Source organism: Hetaerina americana, unplaced genomic scaffold (assembly GCF_022747635.1).
Source record: "Hetaerina americana unplaced genomic scaffold, ioHetAmer1.1.p SCAF_1, whole genome shotgun sequence".
NCBI lineage: Eukaryota > Metazoa > Arthropoda > Insecta > Odonata > Calopterygidae > Hetaerina > Hetaerina americana.
The window spans coordinates 63,537,796-63,558,012 of NW_027286069.1; the positions used below are offsets into that span (position 1 = coordinate 63,537,796).

The window sequence follows — 20,217 nt, forward strand, 5'->3', positions numbered from 1 at the left end:
GGATTGATAATTTGTACAGCTGACTAAACAGAGGCAGTAAAACTCCCTTCCCTTAGGATTATTCAAAAATCGAAGTGACCAAAATAATTCCCTCTACCCGGTCTTCTCCTAGCCAATCTGGAGACTAAGCACAACTAAGAAGAGAGATAGAGAGGAGGTCCAGAGGCCAGAGAGGTGTTGGATATTCGTCGGGCGTGAGCAAGGGAATAGACGAACAAAAGGTAGAGTTAATTGCATGATCGGCAAGGAAGAAAAAAGAAGGCTCGCCTCTTGGGAGAAAATCGGGACGAGCGGAAGGGGGATGGAAGCGAAGGCGAGAGAGAGAGAGGACGAGGAAACAAACGGTGGTTGAGGCATTCGTGAAGGGTGAGGAAATTGGGGGAAGGAGGAAAAGGCTGAGGTTTAAGGGAGGAAAACGGGAACAGCGGAGGCGAGAAAGTCATAAAGTTAAGTGTGAGGGAACGGAAGAGGAATAATAAAAACACACCGAAAGTTCCATTTTCACTTCACAAGCAGAGAAAAGGAACCCTACCCTGCTTTTTGCTCTTTAGCGACTCCATCCGATCATTCATTTTCAAAAGCCAGCGTTCCTAGTAGTAGTAGTTTTGAGGGGAGGCGACCGACAGCTGAGGTCATTTGCGCCATAGGGGATGGACAGGAAAGGATGAAGGGTGGAGAGAAACCCGGCGTCGGCATTAGCCTACTCTTTACGAAAGGCGCCAAGGGGTCCGCGGCTTAACGTCCCATCCGACGGACGGCGTACTCACCCAAAGTGCCCTCCACAAAGCACCTCAAGTAGGGATCGAGATACCTCTGAAAAATATTCAACACCGCCGGGATTTGAACCCGCGCCCTCAGGGTGGCGTGGTGAGGAAGCCAGTACGTTAGCCGCCGCACCATCTCGATCCCCCCAGCGTTCCTTCCCACGCGGATAGTGTTCCACAGGGTATCAAGTAATCATGCCGAATAGATCATGGATGAATATGCTCAACTAGTCGTTTCGTTTAGTACTTGTCCCTCTCTTGCCGAGATTATTTATTAACACCCTGTTTATTTTCAAGCAAGTCGTTCGGCTTCAACATACAAAAAATCTCGATTGGGCGGAAATCTGTTGAAAGATAGGTGAAGGAAAACAATAAGTCACGACCAAAATTTAGGGCCAAACAAACAAAACGCATTTTTGGCAAAGAAACCCATACACTGTACTCATAGATTTAAGCAGTATGTACGAAAGTTTTAGTAGCACTAAGTATCTGTTTTCTGAATATCTCAATATAGACCATATTTTTCATGTTGAAAAAAATACAAGAATGTGCGTACATTTCTTTCTCGTCTCACGATCGGCTATTGATTCTTATGCTCTTTTAGATTACGGAGACATACCGATGCATCATGCATATATTATTCTTTATTTAAAGACAAACGAAAATGACGCATTTTTGCATTCCATGAATGAAGAAAAATTACCCTAGAGTGTAGGTTACGCTAATTCGTAATTATTGAGGTAAATGATACTATTCACGGTACGTAATCATAAAATTTGAGATTGAGAAACTCCTAATCGGCAACGATCGTGGAAAAGACAACCTGGATTATTGAACGGTACGTACATATGTGTTATATTCAAATAAATAAAATACTTCCTTAATATACTACCTCAAGCCTTCATTTTGAAAAGTATAGCACCTCAAATATTATTCAGTAACTATTGGCCACTAAGTCACTCCAGAAAAAAAGACCCATCGAAGACATTTTTAGCCAAAGAACAGTGATACCCATTTGAAAATGGTACATGAATATACTTTGAAGACTAGAATGTATTTACAGACAACGGGACTCTGAACTTGACTATTCTTCCTTTGATTTAATTCATCAAGCGAATTTCAAGATCTCCCCAGACTCGCGAGGAGGCGGCGCAAAGGGAAAGAGACGGCGAGAGAGGAAGAAGGGAATGGAGATCACAGTCGAGATGCGTTCCGGGCTAGGAATTAACGAGCAGTGATTCCACTTGGAGGGAGAGAAACATTTACGCCGCCCATAATGAGGGGATAAGCATTTCCCCCGACTTCTTCCGGAAGGACGCTTAAGAGAGCCTAATTAGTTGAGAAAATGACTTTCTTCGGGCGACATCTTTCATTACTTGTATCCCTCCCATGTGTCTCTGTGCCCATCCTGCTCAACACTCACTGCGGATTCGGTGAAATTATCATGCGTACATAAAAGGAAAATGTGCAACCGTCTGAAATCGCTACCCAAACATGAATTTGATAACAGGAGACTTGCTTATTAAAACGCACGAAAGATCAAAAGTTGGGAATAATTTAATGCTATGTGCAGATCTGCGTGCCTTTTCTATTCGGCAATGCCCTTGGGCCGCAGAGAAACAATGTCGTAATCCTTTTTTTTAGAAAATGAAACCCTTGAGAATCATTTTCCCTTTACACAAGAATGACTTTTAAAGTAAAATTTCAAAGGGAAATTTCAGAGAGAATTATGTTGACTTGTGAAACTATCACCACTAGGTAGTTTGTATATTTACCGTTACATCGAAGTTGTTATCTTTCCTATGACGATTTTTCACTGGCACGTATCAAAGGTTTGAGCAAATGGCACGCAATCACAAAAGAAAATTGAGCAACCCAGAGAAAATCCTCTGTTGAACTAAGACACGGGGTGAAAAATATATTTAAAATAACAAGTGCGCGCATTGGGTTATGCATATTTCTCTGACACTCTCGTTTGTAATTTCCGTCGAGGACTGATATGGTGACCGTGAATGGAACGAAGAAGCGTAATAACTAAGTCAGTCTCAAACAATCCACTCAAAAGAGTGGCAGAAATGAGGAATGGCAGAAAACTTAAATATCAATAACTTGATGGAAATGCTAGGTAAATATTATCTAGGCAAGTAGGTAGTAATAAAAGTAGCAAATCACCCAGGAAACATAAGGAGAATTAACCCTTATAATTTTATACTCCCCGTGTGTGGCAACCCGTCTCTCAAACTGAAACGTACGAGGGTCATCCGGAAAGTAGTACCCGTTCGTGAAATAAAGACACAAAAGTAAATATTAACAAACATAAAAAATTTTATTTGAAAGAGGATACTTTAAACTACTTCTCAACATAATCTCCAAGCAAATTAAGGCATTTGTCATAACGTGTGACAAGTTTCTGTATTCCTGCTGCATAGTCCTTCGCCGCCAGCTCATTGAGATACGCGAGGGACCCATCTTGCACAAATTTTTGCATAATGCAGATGGTGTTTAACAATTTCATGAACAATTGTTCGAGAAACATTGGGAAAATGCTCACAGATGTCATCAATTGTGACGCGCCGATCGTTCCTCACGAATTCGTCAACTGAGCTCACCAGTTGGTCTGTAATGACAGACGGTCTCTCCGAACGCTCATCGTCGTGTGTGTTCCCCCTCCCCATGTTGAAGTTGCGACACCACCGCCGAACAGACGACTCGTCCATTACATTGTCTCCATACACCTCCTTTAATTGGCGATGAATATCACATGGGCGAACGTTTCTTGCATTGAGGAATTTAATCACTGCCCTCACTTCACAACTGGCGGCGTTCTCAATTTTTTTAAACATTGTAAACAATCACAGAAACAACACAGGCAATGCTAGCGTCACGCAACTTGGCTCAGAGAAGGCAGACAAGCCACTGAAGCTATCTGACCTCGTCCAGCGGCTACTCGCGTCGTCAGCACTTCATGCGGCACGAACGGGTACTACTTTCCGGATGACCCTCGTATTTAAAAGAAAATGAAAAATGTCACGCCGTAAGCAAACAGAAATCGACCTATTAAGACGCTCGAGTGTCAGCTTCAGATGTTTTGAGTTTCACAGGAAAACATATTTGGAATTAAGCCGCATGCAAAGTTACAAAAAACAGTGATGGAATCCGAAGGATTAACAAAAATCATAAATTGGAACGCATTATTTTTAAACAAAAATTTTAACATACAATAATCTGTACGGCTTTCAAATTCGCTTTCAAAATAGGGATTTTGACAAAAATATGTGCGCAGAGCCATGATGAATGACTGAAGGTCTATTTCCTAAAATAAAAATAGAATTTAAATAATATATTATAACGAAATAAATTTTAAAGGGACTGCATTGACATATATGACACAAATTAAGCGCATCGGGCGTAATATGATATGACCGCAAAAAACAGTAAATTCACTCCACCATGTAATGGCCAATCATAGGCAGGAAAATTTATTTTTATACCATGTATAACTTACATTCACGATTAAGTGCCATTGTTAATCATTTTATTGCAAGTTAAGAGATGTCATTGGGGAGCCGGCCCCGCTAAGACGCATTCGCTGAATGAAGCACTACCTTCGACGAGTACGCTGAGTTATCAAACGACCTAATTAAGTAAAGGCGCTTACGGAGAGAAATATTACGCGAATAGCACCGTTTTTTTCTAGCATTGAAGCAAGCAGAACTTTATCCTAGAATTTTAACCAAGAAAAAATACCTGACGACCCGGAATCATACGGAGGATCTTAGGACGGAAACATGACTCGTAAATATACACGTAATAGCCTGGTTCTTGAAATCAGATTACATTTTTCTGCTAAAGATTTCATCAATTATCCACTAAATAGTTAATTTGGAACAATAATCGAGCATTTAAATCCGTTGAATATAATCTGGCAAATGTGACTGTAACTTGCAGAATAACGTACAGAGAAAATTGTGAAGTAATAGATCCATTTACACTTGAAAGAGGACAGAGCCAGAAGTTAAACTTCTGGGTGGAGCTAATGAGAGACGGTAAGAGAGTGGGCAGATTGCCGCTACGAAGGCGACGAAACCATTATGCGAGATGAAGAAGGACAAGGCACGTACGGCGAGTCGAGCTCAACTCCCACCCGGCGCATCAACGACACGGAAACTTAAGAGCGTAAATTATAATGGAGACATTACATATCATGAAGATAACGACACGACTTCGGCGGAACAACGCCCCGCCAGTGGCACGCATGTTAAATCCTTGCGTGTGGTTATCTCTAATGTAGGTGGATTAATCTTCGCTCGTTTTGAGCCATCTCACAGAAGTGCTCCCATTCACACCGGAAGCCGGGATATCGTAAGGGAAAAGAGATTAAAAATATAAAGAAACCAGAATTTTTTTGGCGAGGGAGGCAACAAGGAATAAAAAGGCACCCGTTTCAGTTAAACTAGTTACGTCGGTACGGGTATCTAAAATTATTTTGTAAGGAAGAGAAACATTGAAAATTCAGCTTAAAATATATGCCGACGCCAACTTCCTCTGTTTTACGAGGGAGTAAATATTGCAAACAACTGCATGGTTACTTCCACTAATTGAGTTACCTTTGCGAGCGGCGGTAATCTGAAATTATTCCATGGTCACCAAATATTCACATTAACGTCCATTCCGCTCGCTAACTTCATCGCAACAAAATCTTTCCAAGATATTTTCCTACTTTAGACGAGTTTTTGCAAAATAAAAAATGTTGTTGAAGAAAATATTGTCTTGAAAGAAGAAAGTCTTTATTAGGGAGGGTAGAATTGTATGGTTATAAAACTGACAAGTGTGGAATGGAGGTTTTTGAGATGGACGATGTGAGTAGTGAGAAAGTGGATAATGAGAAAAACGTATGGTTCGAAATGATTTAGATATAGGTATATGCACGGTGGGGAAAGAGAAGGTAGAAACTGGGCGAAATTTGAAGTGATCAGAACATTTTGATGGAAGAAATATTGAATAGTGTGGTGGGTTATGTAAGGGGGAATATATAAAATAACTGGCTGTTATGAGACGGGTAATTATTAATTACTAGAAATTAATTCCCTTTTCACTTTCTATGGAAGTAACAATATTTATACAACTTCAATTTTAATAAGAAAAATTACGGACTTATTTTTTATAATAATGTACAGTCATGCTAATGCAAGTAATTTCTCATCTGCACTCTTGGGAAATTTTGCTACACATTTGTGTACCGTAAAAACACTGAACAACTTTTAAAATCAACATCAACAGCCACACGTTACCCAACAGTTATTTTTTGATAGGAAATCAATTTATGAAAAATATCTGCACAAGATAAACATCTTTTGATGAATAATATTTCTTTCTTTTACGTGAAATATCGATGTTTTGGTTTTTCCTTTTCTAGATCCCAGATTTTCCTCAGACGTCTCCATTGTGTCCGCGACAGTTATGGCCAATTTAATGAGTAATAAATCTGTAAAATATTGTGACAAATATAAAATAGCACGAATATATACGTATCTTAAAAAAGCAGTAATTTGAGCTTAGAAAAGACAGAATGCTAGTGTGAGACAGCACAAAAGATAGCATAAAAACTCACTGAGATTCGACGCAGATGTAACGAAATTCATGTGCCAATTTTAATAAGGATGGACCGAAGGAACTGACGATATAGACGATTGTAGAGAGGAGAGGGAAGATAGATGAGAGGGAAAGAGATAATGAGTGAAGCAGAGAAAATACAAGTGCGAGTGAAAGGAAAGAGGAAAAAACAGAAGAGGATTAAGGAAAAATGAGGGAATCAAGCAGTGTCCGAGGGGTTGGGTGGGCGGGGGAGGACGTTAGGGGGGGTGAGCGTACGACCCCTCTTCCACTCACAGCCCCCGGTCCTCCCCCACGCCTCTCAAGAGTAATCGGGGGGGGGGGGGTTGGGAAGGAGGGATATCTTTAAGGGTGAGCTGGGGGCGGAGGAGGGGCCTTTGCCCACATCAACAGCATCTTGTGCAGAGAGGACGGGGGCGAAAGTAGCGAGCGGGGTGAGGATCTCGGGAGGGGGCGCAACACCGTCGCCTTCGAGGGAGAAGGAAGCTCTCGGTTGAAGGGAGGGGGAACTGGCAAGATAGAATGCATGTTTATACAGGAGGAGGAGATTTGGGCTGAGACAAAGAGGAAAGGGGCGTGGTGCCGAAGGTGCGAGGGGGAGTGCGGGAAAGAGAGACGGGGAGGGGGGTTGTGGAGAGCGAGGGAGGGGGCCAGGACGAGTGACCCCGCAAAAGACTTGAAATGGTGGGTGCCGCCGCCTTTTAACCAAGGCCCCTTCAAGCCCGGGAAAACCCTTTCATCGCTTCTGAAAACCCTCGAAAAAATTCATAAACTCCCCTCTCCCTTACTCCCTTGAAACCACCCTGGCAACCCGTGACCATGGAAACACTCCTCAACTAATTACAGCGTCGGATTTCAAAATGAGATGGGGAAAAGGAAATGCAGCAGTCGACTGCGGAAGGGAAGGTTAGATATATATGAGATACGGAAGGGTTGAGAAGCCGGAAAAAAGTGGCGGGGGCGCATGGGTTGAGTGGCGAAATGTAACATAGAGCTCCACTATTTAAAATAACGATGCCGAGATTACAGGACACCCTCTTAAATGGATAGCTAGGAGACTAAATACGAGGGATTACGCTTGACGGCCGCCGGCATGAGATTTGCGTAAATTTCTAAACCTCCGCTGTCAGTGACACCTTTTTAAGGAGTGAAGAATCAATAGGTAGTAAACATCTTGAGTACCCTAAGAAATAATACCCCATAAAATGCTTCCGAATTAAAGACGAACAGGGGTCGTTCAATAAGTCCTTAGAATAAGTAAAAAAAATATTTCGGGTATATTCATTTATTTACCCACACACTCTCCCTTCGAATCGATGCACTTTATCCAGTGTTTCTCTGACTTTATTAAGCCACTCAAAAAGTAGGATTTCGGAATATCGTCAAAATAGGGATATGTGTTGGCAATGAACTCCTCGTTCGACGTGAATTATTTAGTACCAAGCCACCTTTTCAAGTTTTAAAATAAAAAAATTCGTTGAATGTTGTAATAATTTCAACTTTAATTCCATAATGTTCGCCAAAAAAACTACGCAGGTGTGCATGGCATACTGTCTACGAGGGTTATTATTTATATTTGCAGCCTAACAATGACAAGACTAATTTATTTTTGAAAATGGCTTCATTGTTTTTCGAAGTATTCTCCTTGATAATCCATACACTTTTGCATGCGCTCGAACCGATTTTCGTAACACTTTTTCCACTACGATTTTAGGCACCTCCAAAACATAGTTTTTGAATGCATCAACGGCTTCTTCAGGCGTCGAAAAACGTTGGCCACGCAATTTTTTCTAGATAAACGGGAATAAAAAGCAGTCATTTGGCTCTCGTACATGGAAGAGAGTTTTTTATTTGCTAAACGAGGACGTTTTTCTTGATTTCTTTGCTCATCCCGTGCAACAACGACGAATAATACTATCCATTTATCTTTTCGCCTTTTTGATTGATATAAATGATTTCGCATGCATTGCAAAAACTGTAAATCTACCAAAATCAGTTAAATCTCAATCAAAACTTCCTTATTGTGGCACTTGATTACAAAATATTTACAGTCGTTTCATATAAACTTCAAATGAATTTGAGACTTCAATGAAAATGAGTACCGATTTCGTCCCTCAAAGCACAATCGGACATACTCATGTAATAGGACCATTTGTATATTAGTAGTATCCATATTAGAAATGGATTGAATTTGGTATTAATATTAACAGAATTGGATAGATGAAAAAATTGAGTAGAGACGTTGGCTTTGGAGGGATCGGAAGAACGTAGATTGGGGGAAAAAATAACGTGGACAGAAGGGATTGGTAATATTTTGTCGGAGAAAATGGCAGTGAGATAGGAAAATATAATGACTAAAGTAAGAAAATTTCTAATCTAAAGGAAACACAGTAATTAGAATGAATGGGTGTGGATCAGGCGTATATTTTTTTAACCCCTGAAAAGGAGTTGGGGTCCTTCTATACCTACTGCTGAATTGGATACATTGCCCAAGCATGGAAGATCCAAAGAAAAACTCAAGTATGGTTCCACGATGTTATTTGATTTCAAAGTCTACCTAGAAATTGAATTTTTGATCTCCCAGACGAAAATATTTCGGGTATAACTCATTCGCATTGTAAAAAAAATAAATGTATCAATTACTTTAAAAACATTCCCTATTTCATTCATCTCACAACTTACGATACTTCATGCAGGGCTTCACGCCGTCCTTCGGGCCTGGCGTATAATTTACATGTGTGCCTGGAACGCCAGCCGAGTGCCCTTTTAGAAAATGTTAGAATGTGGTAAAGACAAGAAGGGGCGGCCTTATCGACACCCTCATTTATTCATCTATCATTTTGTTGCATTTTTTAATTAAAAAATATCGCATCACTATAGTTAAATAAATAAATTTTGTCCCATATTCAAACAGTCATACCCAGAGGTAAACACGTTTTCATTTTGATTGGAACTTTGATGGGACTTAGAAATTTAAAAGGCATTGAAATAAGGGAAATAAATAATACCGAAAAAAATCCAATAGTGGAGGCCAATTTCTATTTTTTCATGATATTGTCGAAGAAAGCTGCCATGCGTTATATTTTTGCATGAAAAATTCAATTTAATTAACAAAAATGATGGGAGCGTTCAGTATAATTAAAATTTTATATTCTTTGGTTATCCATTTGACAATCTCTGCGATTACGAAAATGAAAAATACACAAATTCCTCTTCCAACCTTGTTAATGCAAGTACTAATAATTCGAAAGCACTTTCGCGGTAAAAGTCTGGTGTGCAATTTACGGGACATCAACCAAAGCTAATAATAAGGAAGCTTGCGGCCATTAAATAAATCCCTCCGGACAACGGGACACCATTAAATCTAACACCAACGCACTGTAATGACGAGTGACGAGGCGGCGTATCATCGTTACCCAAAGTATGTAAAACGCTTTAGCATGCAACGTGAATCGAGGTGTAAAAACACTCTGAGTGCTTGTACACACTTTTTGTTTCTTTGAAACGTTTTCATCAACACAATCAACGTTTTATGAAAAAAGGTACGTTTGGATATAACAGCATCAGTTACGCAACTAACATCAATTAATATATCCGTATAAATTCTCCCAGTAGAAATTTCTAAATTATCATAAACTATGGAGAGGAAAAAAATAGAAGTAGGGTCATGGAAGTAAAACGATGGACGAAGCTAAGGGGGCGGAATTCAACATAATTTTCGTTGAAACGCTATGGAATTGGTTCATTTTGGACACATTATCGAAAATGTTTACGAGAATTCTTCTTAATAATGGGCAGCGTTAAATTTGACGCCGAATTTCCGCTCATTCACTGAATAATGGGAAAGAATTCCACCAGGAATGGCTGGCATACTCTGCTACTGTCATATTTGAAAATATTTGACTCGGTGCGAGGAGCTATTAAGTGACGGAGCGCCATCATCTAAAATACCACTACAATAAGCTGTACAATAAACCGGTGCCAACATTTTGAGGTGATTAGAATATTTTTGCAGCTCTACAATTGGAATCCATACGCGAAGAGTAACCGTTGTTCGACGATCGACCATTTATCGATTGTCACTCTGTACGGCAATTCGTTGACCTGCTCAACTTTGACTACGTTTTGCTGTGTTTCAGGTAGGAGTTCTTCTTTGGTTGTCGAGGATTACATTCAACCGTAGAGAGTGAAAGGGATTCAAAACTCATAGTGGTAGGAAGCGAGCAGCATTGAGATTTTAATGAGCATGCACGAACAACTCATGTCACGAGCGTTCATTATATCCCGCCAGGATTTTTCATTCTGCACATTATTCTTCTAAAAAAAGAAAGGGTGGAAAATATTGGCGAGCACATCCGGACGGTACCGCCATGAGAGTTACCGAGTTTTTTTTCGGAGGAGGAGGAGAGCAGAGTGAGGGCGGGGCATTGTGAAGGCGGGGAACATGAGGAAGAATTTCAATAAAGGCGGAGGATGGCCATATTGATGACAAAAAGGGAAAAACGGACTTGGTATAATAACGTTTGACAGAGAAATAATACGTTTTACTTTTTTTATTATTTTCCATAACACCGAGCCCCCAACTGTGTAACGTCATAAATTTCATGAAATTCCCAATATACCAATGGAAGTGAACCGTTATTATTGTGAGGCTATGGAATGGTTTCCTGATACTGCAGCACGGTAGAGAAAGCCGACAGTCTTGATTTCGCGTATGATACTCTTCCCGGATGGCTCCTATTTATTCTATCCATCCTATTCATGGAATGATGAGTGTTGAAAGTATGGTCCAACATGAGCAATACAACCAAGTTCCCTACAGTCTTCCAGTTACTCAATTAAAAATGCTTTTAACGAAACCTTGTTTCAATAGATTCACCGACAATTTTAAGAAATAAAAACTAACACTGAATAAAGTACCGCAATAATAATAGCAACTCTAAGGCACTTCCACGATTCGATGGATATCACTTTGTTAATCAATTAGCTATATACTTCACTTCACTACGCTTATCGCACCGGTATCCTATTAGGTTTGGGATTATTTCCCGCCTCGAATGTGGACCTATTATGGTGATGCAAAATCTTTTATAAATACCATAAATATTGTGAATTTTTCGCTGAATTTTTGGTATGGTGCACATACCCCTGAGGGTAGAACTCCTTAATAGCTCTGAGGTAGAAATCTAAAATACAAATGAAGCTTTCTAATTAAATATTACTTTCCCATTTCCCCTTTTTCAGGACTGTGATATTCTATCAGCATTAATTGTGTTCAAGTTTAAATAACTGTGCTCGCTTGAACTTAAGGAATATGACCCACACCAGCCGACTCCTTTCAAACAAAAGTATACACCCTAATATTGAATTTGACTGAAGAAGACTCGACTTGGTGGAATTCCATCTAAAATGTGGAAAGCATCCCACACTGAAACCTTAATATTACTGATTTTCACGCCATTCTGAATTTGAATGCTCACCTCCCTGTAACACCAAAACTACTCGAAGCCATCGTTTCCAGGCCTTTATGTTGAATATGTTTCGTTAAATTTATATGAAGCGGATTCAACACATTCCCAAACCGAATAGCGACGTCCTGTGGGGAGATAGAGCGGCGAAAGGATGGTAGATCTTTGGATCAGTCACGCTTTAATGTCACTTCCGACCGTCTCCCAACCGGAGGGAATGAAAGCCGGTGCTGTGTAGACGGAGAGAGGATGTTTGCTCGCGCGAATGAGGGATATGCGGATGGGGCGAGGATTAGAGCGCGGGAGAAAGCCACGGAGGATAGATAATACGATCGAGGCTGCAAGGGAAAAAACTGATCCGTTGAACCGAAATCCTCTCTTGAGAAGGAGAGTAGGCGGGGCCTGCAATTTTATAAGAGGCTGGGGAAGATCAGCTCGGAATTTCAAGTATCCAGAAATAATCCGATCAGCCTATAAGCTTCCCAGCAGATTATCGGGTTGGCTTTATTTGCATGATGCGAAAGGGAAAAACGTTCCATTCGGTGCGAGTGATCATAAATTGACGTGGGAAAATGTGCGTATAAAATTCAGATATAATTAATTTGGATACAATAATAGTGTTAGAATACAGGCAAGAGAGGTAAAGAGCTTTTTGGACTATATTTGCAATTAGAAATGAACCAAAAATATTTAGACTAGCATTCTATTTGTATATACAAACATATGCTGCTTTCAGTATTTAAATTTAAAATAATCAAAAGTCATGATTTTTCAAACCGAGGATTATTTTATGGCAGTTCTCCAATCTGTTAGCTACCAAGTCCTTCATAATACCTTATGATATATGTCTTCCAATGCATGCTTCTCGTGATTCTAGTTTGGCCCCCCTCTGCGGCCGTTCCCTGCTATGATTGAGGCAGGTTCACTATTGTGCCTCACGACATGCTCAATTAGTTTTTATCTTCTTCTTGCGTCTTTCACAGGCTTATCTCTTCACCCATTTTTTGAGGCATTTCGTCTTTTTCTACTCGATCTATCCCTTTTTATATTCTTCGTACATCTGCAGAACTACATTTTCATCGCTTCCAATCTCCTTCTGTCTGATATTCATATCATTGATGAACTACAGTTGAATAAAAGTTAACTGTACATTAAATCAACTGTTTATTAAACGCTTCTTTGTGCCCAAGTTGGTACTGTTGGAGGTAATAGTTAGCTCTCCTATTGGGCTTAATTATCCTTCATCGCTTGGGATATACTTACTCTCGTCTTCTAGAGCTTTCCACCGCTGTGAAACGTCTTGCTTTGTAAGCATTCCTAATCCACGGGATCAAATGTGTCCTCTTTTTTTAAATAACTTTGATTTTGCGATGGCCTTAGTTTTATTCTTGTTCACTTCGGGGTAATACTTTTTCATTCCTTTCTTACGGCAAGTTGAAATTCCCCTCAGGTCTTCCTTCTCTAAAAGCGATTATTTCCTCCTCAATCCGCAGAATGCTCATTTTTTTCTCCCGCAGGTTATCCTTTCTTTCGTTTCTTTAATCTCATTTACTGCCTTCTTGAGTACATATCCTACCTCAAGGGTAATAATAGATATTTCTTCTTCCTCCTTTCTTTTTTTGGTATTTTTCTCCATTTTCGCCACTGTCACTCAGTGTTCATTACCTCTCTCTAAGTTAGCGCGTATCAATCTTTTGTCTTGGCAATAAATTTCAATTTTTTATAGGGCGAGTAAGATTACGTTTTAGTCCACACTATTAACAGCTTTCTTCCGATCCAGGAAAGCAATAAATTTGGTGGGATCCTCCGGCAGAATGCCTTCAGTCACTACTTACCTTCTGCTGAATCCACATTGATCCTACTTAAACACTGATCTTTTACATGACATTTTTGGATAAATTACTGTAGCCATTATCTTCGGTGCATGGCCGTCTGGCTAATTGCTCTTAATGTTACCTGCTCTTTTCTTTTCAAAATGGTTACGATTTTCCTGCCATCTGCTTGTTTAAATAGTACAATTACCGTTTTCTTAAAGTCAGCCTATTGACATACTTCCAGTCATATAGCTGTCACGTTTCAGGTTTTAAAGGTTTTATTTCAGAGGGCTGCGCCACTCTAAGTTCCCCAGTCATGTAGCTAGCTCCTATGGTGCTAACGTACTGATTTTTTGGCCAACACGTCATTCGCTGAAGCGTCAAAGTCCGCAGTGACAATGTATCGTTTGTCGTCATTTCTAGCAACATCGTTACCTCCAGTTTATGGCCACACATCTTTCCCATCATGAAGATGCTCCAATTAATAGGTATGTGGACCTACCTACATGTACCTGTATGTTTATAGGTAGGTGGTATTAATAGGTTCGCACCTTCTTTGCATTGGCGTCGGCTCTGCATTCATTAAAGCTCCTTCAATTTTATCTTATACATGGTTATAAGGCACAAATTCACACAGATTTTCATAAAATCTTCTTTAGCTTTTCTTCCCTAAGTCATATCTGATACAAATGGTCGAATAAACCTGTGTCACTGATGCTCCACTGTATGATTATTGATCTTCCTCAATTCACATTTTGCATTCTCCCTAACATTCCAATACGTAAGCCAATCTTCATGAATAGCCATCTTTCGATCGATTATGCAATACTACGGTTTTTCATTTCTTCCCTCGGTGACTATTGAAAAGTCACCCTTGATTCAGTTTAGTTCCATTTCTTTTAGCATCATCGTTTACTTCTACTAATTGCATAAGTTGTCACTATATTTGCCATAAATTTTGATTTATGAAGATATCTAAAAGGGTGAAATCGATTTGAAACCTCTCTCTCTATGATGTTTTCCACGTCAAGGTTTTTCGCAGGAGGTATTTTTTAATATAGCGTGTTTTCACTACTAATTTTCACTGCTTTAATTACATTCGAAGCGCACAAGCATTTAATCTAATCACGTTAACTCAAGGAAAAAGCACCGCACATTGAATAATTATGGCAGGTAAATAAGATGATTATGCTACCATAAGGCAGAATATGAAGGTTATGAAAAATTTAGATTCAGAATATATATACCATACTCTTCCCTTTGGCTATTATTCAGATGAAGTTAATTATAATTATATCATAAAATATATTCTCATATGCACAATAAAGTATGATTATATGGCATCATTCGGTCGAACGGACCTCTTTCATTCCCTTTTCACGTTAACGACATTAACTCCACGGTTAGGAGTAAGATGCGTTTATTTTCCGACAATGCCGTAGTTTACAGAGATATCCGTAATCCTGAGATTTAAGTACCTTTTTAGATGACCTTAATGCTACATAACGTTGGTGCGACACATGAAATCTGAAAGAGTACGTAATGATGAATTTTTGGAATAGGAGCAGTTCCCTCCCGAACGTCTACTGCATCAGCAACATCGAAATAAAGAGTGTAGACTCGATTAAATATTTTGGCGTTACCCTGACTCACGATCTCTCCTGGGTGAAATATACATACAAGAAGAATATACATATACGTACTTGTACATGGGGAATATCTGGACAAGACAACAAAAAATTAGGATTTATCAAAAGAGTATTGGGGAAATGTGACGAGAGGTTAAAGAGAAATTTTATCTTTTGCTAGTTAGACCTCATTTAGAATTTACTGCTAGTACATAAGATCCTCATGAAGTTGGATTGATTGATGAATCAGATCGCGTGCAGCATTAAGGAGCTAGATTGGTAAAACATTGTTATCGCCATCATACATGGTATCCTGCAAGCCATCGCTAGGATGTGTGGCAAGGGGTGATTACCCACCAGAAACTGGGAAGCATATTAATGATAAACTGAGTGGCGAGTAAAAATTATTAGAGGAGCTAGGTTGGGAATCACTCACGGAGCGAAGGTTAAATTACAGATTACATCTCGAGCAAAAATTGGAAGGATGTCTCTTTGGCGATAATGGAAACAATTTATTATTAGCCCCATTGTCCAACGGTAGGAGAGAACATGTGAATAAAATGAGAGAGATAGAGTGTAGAACGGATAGATGCCATTTTTCCCACGAACGATTAGGGATGAGAATAACCTTATCCCAACGCGCTCGGAGGGTAAAGTAATTTTTTCAAAAGTGGTCTGCGGTATAATCACGCCCTATCACACACCCTGGCGATAGCTTTTAGGGTACCATGAATGAATGTACATATGTATGTAGCTATGACGAAAACTTTCATCCGGATGCTTCTCTGTAGTGAAGCATGTACAAGAAAATCGAAACGTGGTGATTTGCGGCGAAACGGTTCATAGAAAAAAAAACATAGAGTAAAAGTTCTAAGTGGGCAAGAATTGAAGAGAAGGAAAAAGAAATAATCCTATCCCGGACCCCCTAAGTGTGAAATTTGTTGCCTTGTGATAATACAAAAACTTTTCAATACTTATTTTCAGCAGAGTCTTAGGCAACTGTAACGTCTTTTTCCTCTTATATTTACATAAGTTATCCACGAACTAGAATAATCATAATTTGGGTGGACTTGTGTCAACAATTAAGTGGTAAAACAGTTGTCGGACGAGCCTAAGGAGATACATGAATACACTTACTTTGGTGCCTTCCACGCTAATGATGCGGTACAGGCTCCGCGTGGAGTCATAGAAGAAAGATACATTGACAGCGGCGGAGGAAGCAGATATCCACGACCGCTTCGTCTTCGGATCGATGTGGAACACGTGAGCTTTGCACGTGAAGATCGGCTGCTCACTATAGGGAAAGAAGAAAGGAAAACATAAGTTAAAATATAAAGAAATAAATTAAAGAATTCCCTAAAGCTTTGATAAGGGATACAAAATACTTCTCTTCTCGGAAACATAGCGAAAATATAGAAACTTATGATAGGACTCTCTGGATTAACTCAACAATGAACTATATCAGTAATTATGGACTAATATTCACGTTGTTATTCAGATAAAAACCCGGGGAATAAAAAACGTTCTACGCTAAAATACAGAGAGGCAACTTGCAAAAATAGGACACACTAAAGAGTTCCTCTAGTTACCAATTGTTTAAATGACTCCACTAAAATTGGCAGCCGTACATTTACGGCGATTTGAATAATGAATGAGTTTCTTAAACCGTACAATTGTGAATGCGAATAACAAATAAAAGCTAAGAAGAAGTCAAATTGAAAGAGAAAAAATATCGAATTATGGACTCTGCTTGCCACGCTAATATACAAACCACAAAAAAATTGTATCACATCAAAAGCACTCCGGAATCACAGATCTCTGATCCTTCAAAAATGTCATGGTGGATTTTTTTCATCAAGAAAAATATCATCGTTTGCCCAATAACTCAGGTGGACATCTTACTTAAGAAATTTCACACGTCATAATAAGTGGCATCTCTATGATACTGAAGGAAAAATCTTCCAGGAGTCATTAAATAAATATTATAATTTTTGTACAGTTTGTTCTTATGACAAAGGAGTGAACGTTTCATCCAACAAATTTGCATTCTGTGCTCGGAAATTTATCCATAACTTGAAAATTCTATATTAAAGAAGATTTTTTTCCAGAAGTTTGTATAAGTTTCACTTCGTTCAAAATTGAGACGAAAGAGCTCCCGAAACAATTTAAACAGACAAGCTTATCACTTCCGACGATACTGATTCCTCAATACTTCCTTCATCCTGAAGTATTTTTGACTCATTTATCAAATATTTTCACTCAAACGGTTTTATCAAGGCAAGAAAATGGCAAAGCTTAACAAGAGAAAATTACCATGCCGATTTTTTTGTCGTTAGAATTCGATTTTCAAAACCAATTGTGTTCCAAGTCGCACACGTAGGAAAACGAACACATGAAATTCGGAATCGTTCCGAACAGGAACGCGTTTAAGAGTGAAGGACAAACCATCGAATATGAAATTTTCCGAGGAATGTGGTCGACACGCTCCTTTGAAACGGATTTCCAGGTCCGATGGAACAAACTAATGCAGCCTTCGTGGGCGAACATTATTTGACTTCGGGAGAGTGGCGAAGTTCACGTAACTCAAGAGATCACGTAGTGCCAGCGGAGGGAGGGGGGCACGTTAAAGAGAGTGCATTTGCATGGAAGGAAGAGATAATAGAGCAGAGTTTGAGCGAACAAAGTCCTGGGCCTTTTAAGAGGGGTTGGGGCAAGAGTGGAGAGGTGGGGGTACAGATACGTCCGAGGTGGAGGGTAAATCTGCGAATAAAGAGGCATTAAGAGTTCCACGTTGCTCAGGATAGAGATAATCCCATAACGTGATTTCGCCGACTGAAAAAGAAGATTACAGTTATTAATCAGGTGGGACGTCGAACTTTTCATGGAGGGAAAAAATTGAGGAAATATTGAAATTCTGAGAGGAATTGGGATCACAATTTATACAACACGGTCGGGGCGCAACGATAATGTGAATATTCGAGAAATCTGGCGAACAGATGCGAGGATCCAGATTTGACTTCAGCCGGAATCAGGATGTTGGGGGTAAAGAGAAGTAAAAATTGGGAATTAGAAGGGTCTTGAAGTGAAATCGAGGAGAGCTCAATGGCAATATAGAATCGGAAACCGATTTTTATATTAAGGCAAGTTGAAGGGCACGTCCATTCCGTTCAGACATCGGTGTCCGCGGGAAAACATTAGCATATTACATATAATGATAAAAATGAGGAGAGGGTGATGGACTAAACAGCATCAAAGAAGAGCCTATCATCAGGGATGGAAAAAATATTAAGGTACGATCAGAGCTCCAGAGACGAAACGCTCGGTCTCCGTAGGATTTATATAAGAAATTTTAATTGAGGAAAATATGGTTAACTATGAAAATTTAAAGCAAAAGAACCATTCTACCATAAACGGAATGGAATAATTAGTAAAATACGACGATTAAGACACAAAAGACTGATTTGTGCCAATGAAACAGGGCACCTGTAATGATGCGGAGAAGCAAGCCCATCCTCGACAGACGGACAAAGGAATTATTTACAGCGGAAAAACTCATTTGTTCAACTATACACTGCTCAATTTAAAGTGATAGTGATGCTATCATTTTTCAACATGTTGCTTTGCTTCCAATGAGTACCAAATATGAGTAATGAGATGTAATTTAAGGTCGTTGATTAGGTGCATTTTTCTCTTTGAGAACTCGAGGTGTTAATTTTATAAATAAATTATTAATACACCATACATAATTTCAAACTGTACCTGCTGATAGTTTGTCTCGTTTTTTACTTGACCTCTATTGTGATGGTACCATAGATGGTGTTGCATTCAAGCACCAATTAATATTGCCGCAGAAAATTCTAAATAGTTGCGATCCTTAATAAAGGAGAAAGACCTATACGAATCCAATGACTTGAATATATTTTTAGTAAAACTAAGCCATTGTGAGATATTGTATTTATGGCTCAGGATTTATCGTATGCCATGTATACATAAAAGGGGCTGGTTTTTAAAAACTTTTTACAGCTATAAAAGTTGTGTAAACTTCAAGGGCATGAAAGACCGTGCATATGACAGTATCAGAATAATAATAAGTTTCTTAACTTCACATGCTCAGAAGGAAATGTTTTAATAAAAGGACAATAATTTCTCATCACAATAAAATATTACAATTATATTCATTTTCCCAAGCGTACTGTCAAATATGAATTGAAGAGGACACAGGAAATACTTTCGTAAAACAACTTAAACTGACACTGAATTTCTAGACCAAATTTAATACCATTGAATTTATGATCATTGCAATTGCACCGTTAATAAATGCTATACATTTATGGTACACATGGGCGACTAGTCATTCATCAAAAAAATATACTTCCGGAGTAGACCAACCCAGAGATGACTGAATTTTCAATACTACAATTAAATCTTCACGAATTTCAAGAAAGCAGATACAGAAAATGTTTTTCGTTTTCAATTAGAAGTCATAATTAAAATAATAGGTTGTAAGTAAAGGGTAAGCTTAAAATCAAAATTTCTTAGAATAAAATGAAGACATTCGAAACAGAGCTTGCCAAAACTTCGCCATTTTACAAGAACAGTTAATCGTTTCCCATATAAGGAAAGAGAGAGAGAGCTCCAGAGAAGCTGGAAAATCCGGAAGAACATTTGATAGGACCTCACTCTCAACTAAAAGACAAACAGCGAATATATAGATTGAACCGAACTCGCAGCAAGTACAAAGACTCGATAAATAAAATCCACAATTAATTGAAAGGCAAAAAAAATCACCACCAGTGGGAACGGTAAAAAATTAAAGCATCAAACTTCAAGGGGAAATTCAACTTCAGACAGCCAGAGTCTCTGTCAGTCGCTCTCTTGTTTCCATGGAAAATAAATACCAGGGAAGAGACGGTGGAGGCCCACAACAAGG

At 39.1% G+C, this 20,217-nt stretch overlaps 1 protein-coding gene across 1 annotated transcript in view; it reads right to left on the reverse strand.

The window, feature by feature from the left end:
• The window catches only part of homer (protein), a 338,645-nt gene that overhangs the window by 42,228 nt on the left and 276,200 nt on the right, over window positions 1–20,217 (reverse strand). Inside the window, exon 2 of the mRNA XM_071590608.1 lies at window positions 16,425–16,581. Within this exon, the coding sequence (XP_071446709.1) occupies window positions 16,425–16,581 (157 nt within the window). The remainder of the gene's footprint in view (window positions 1–16,424; window positions 16,582–20,217) is intronic.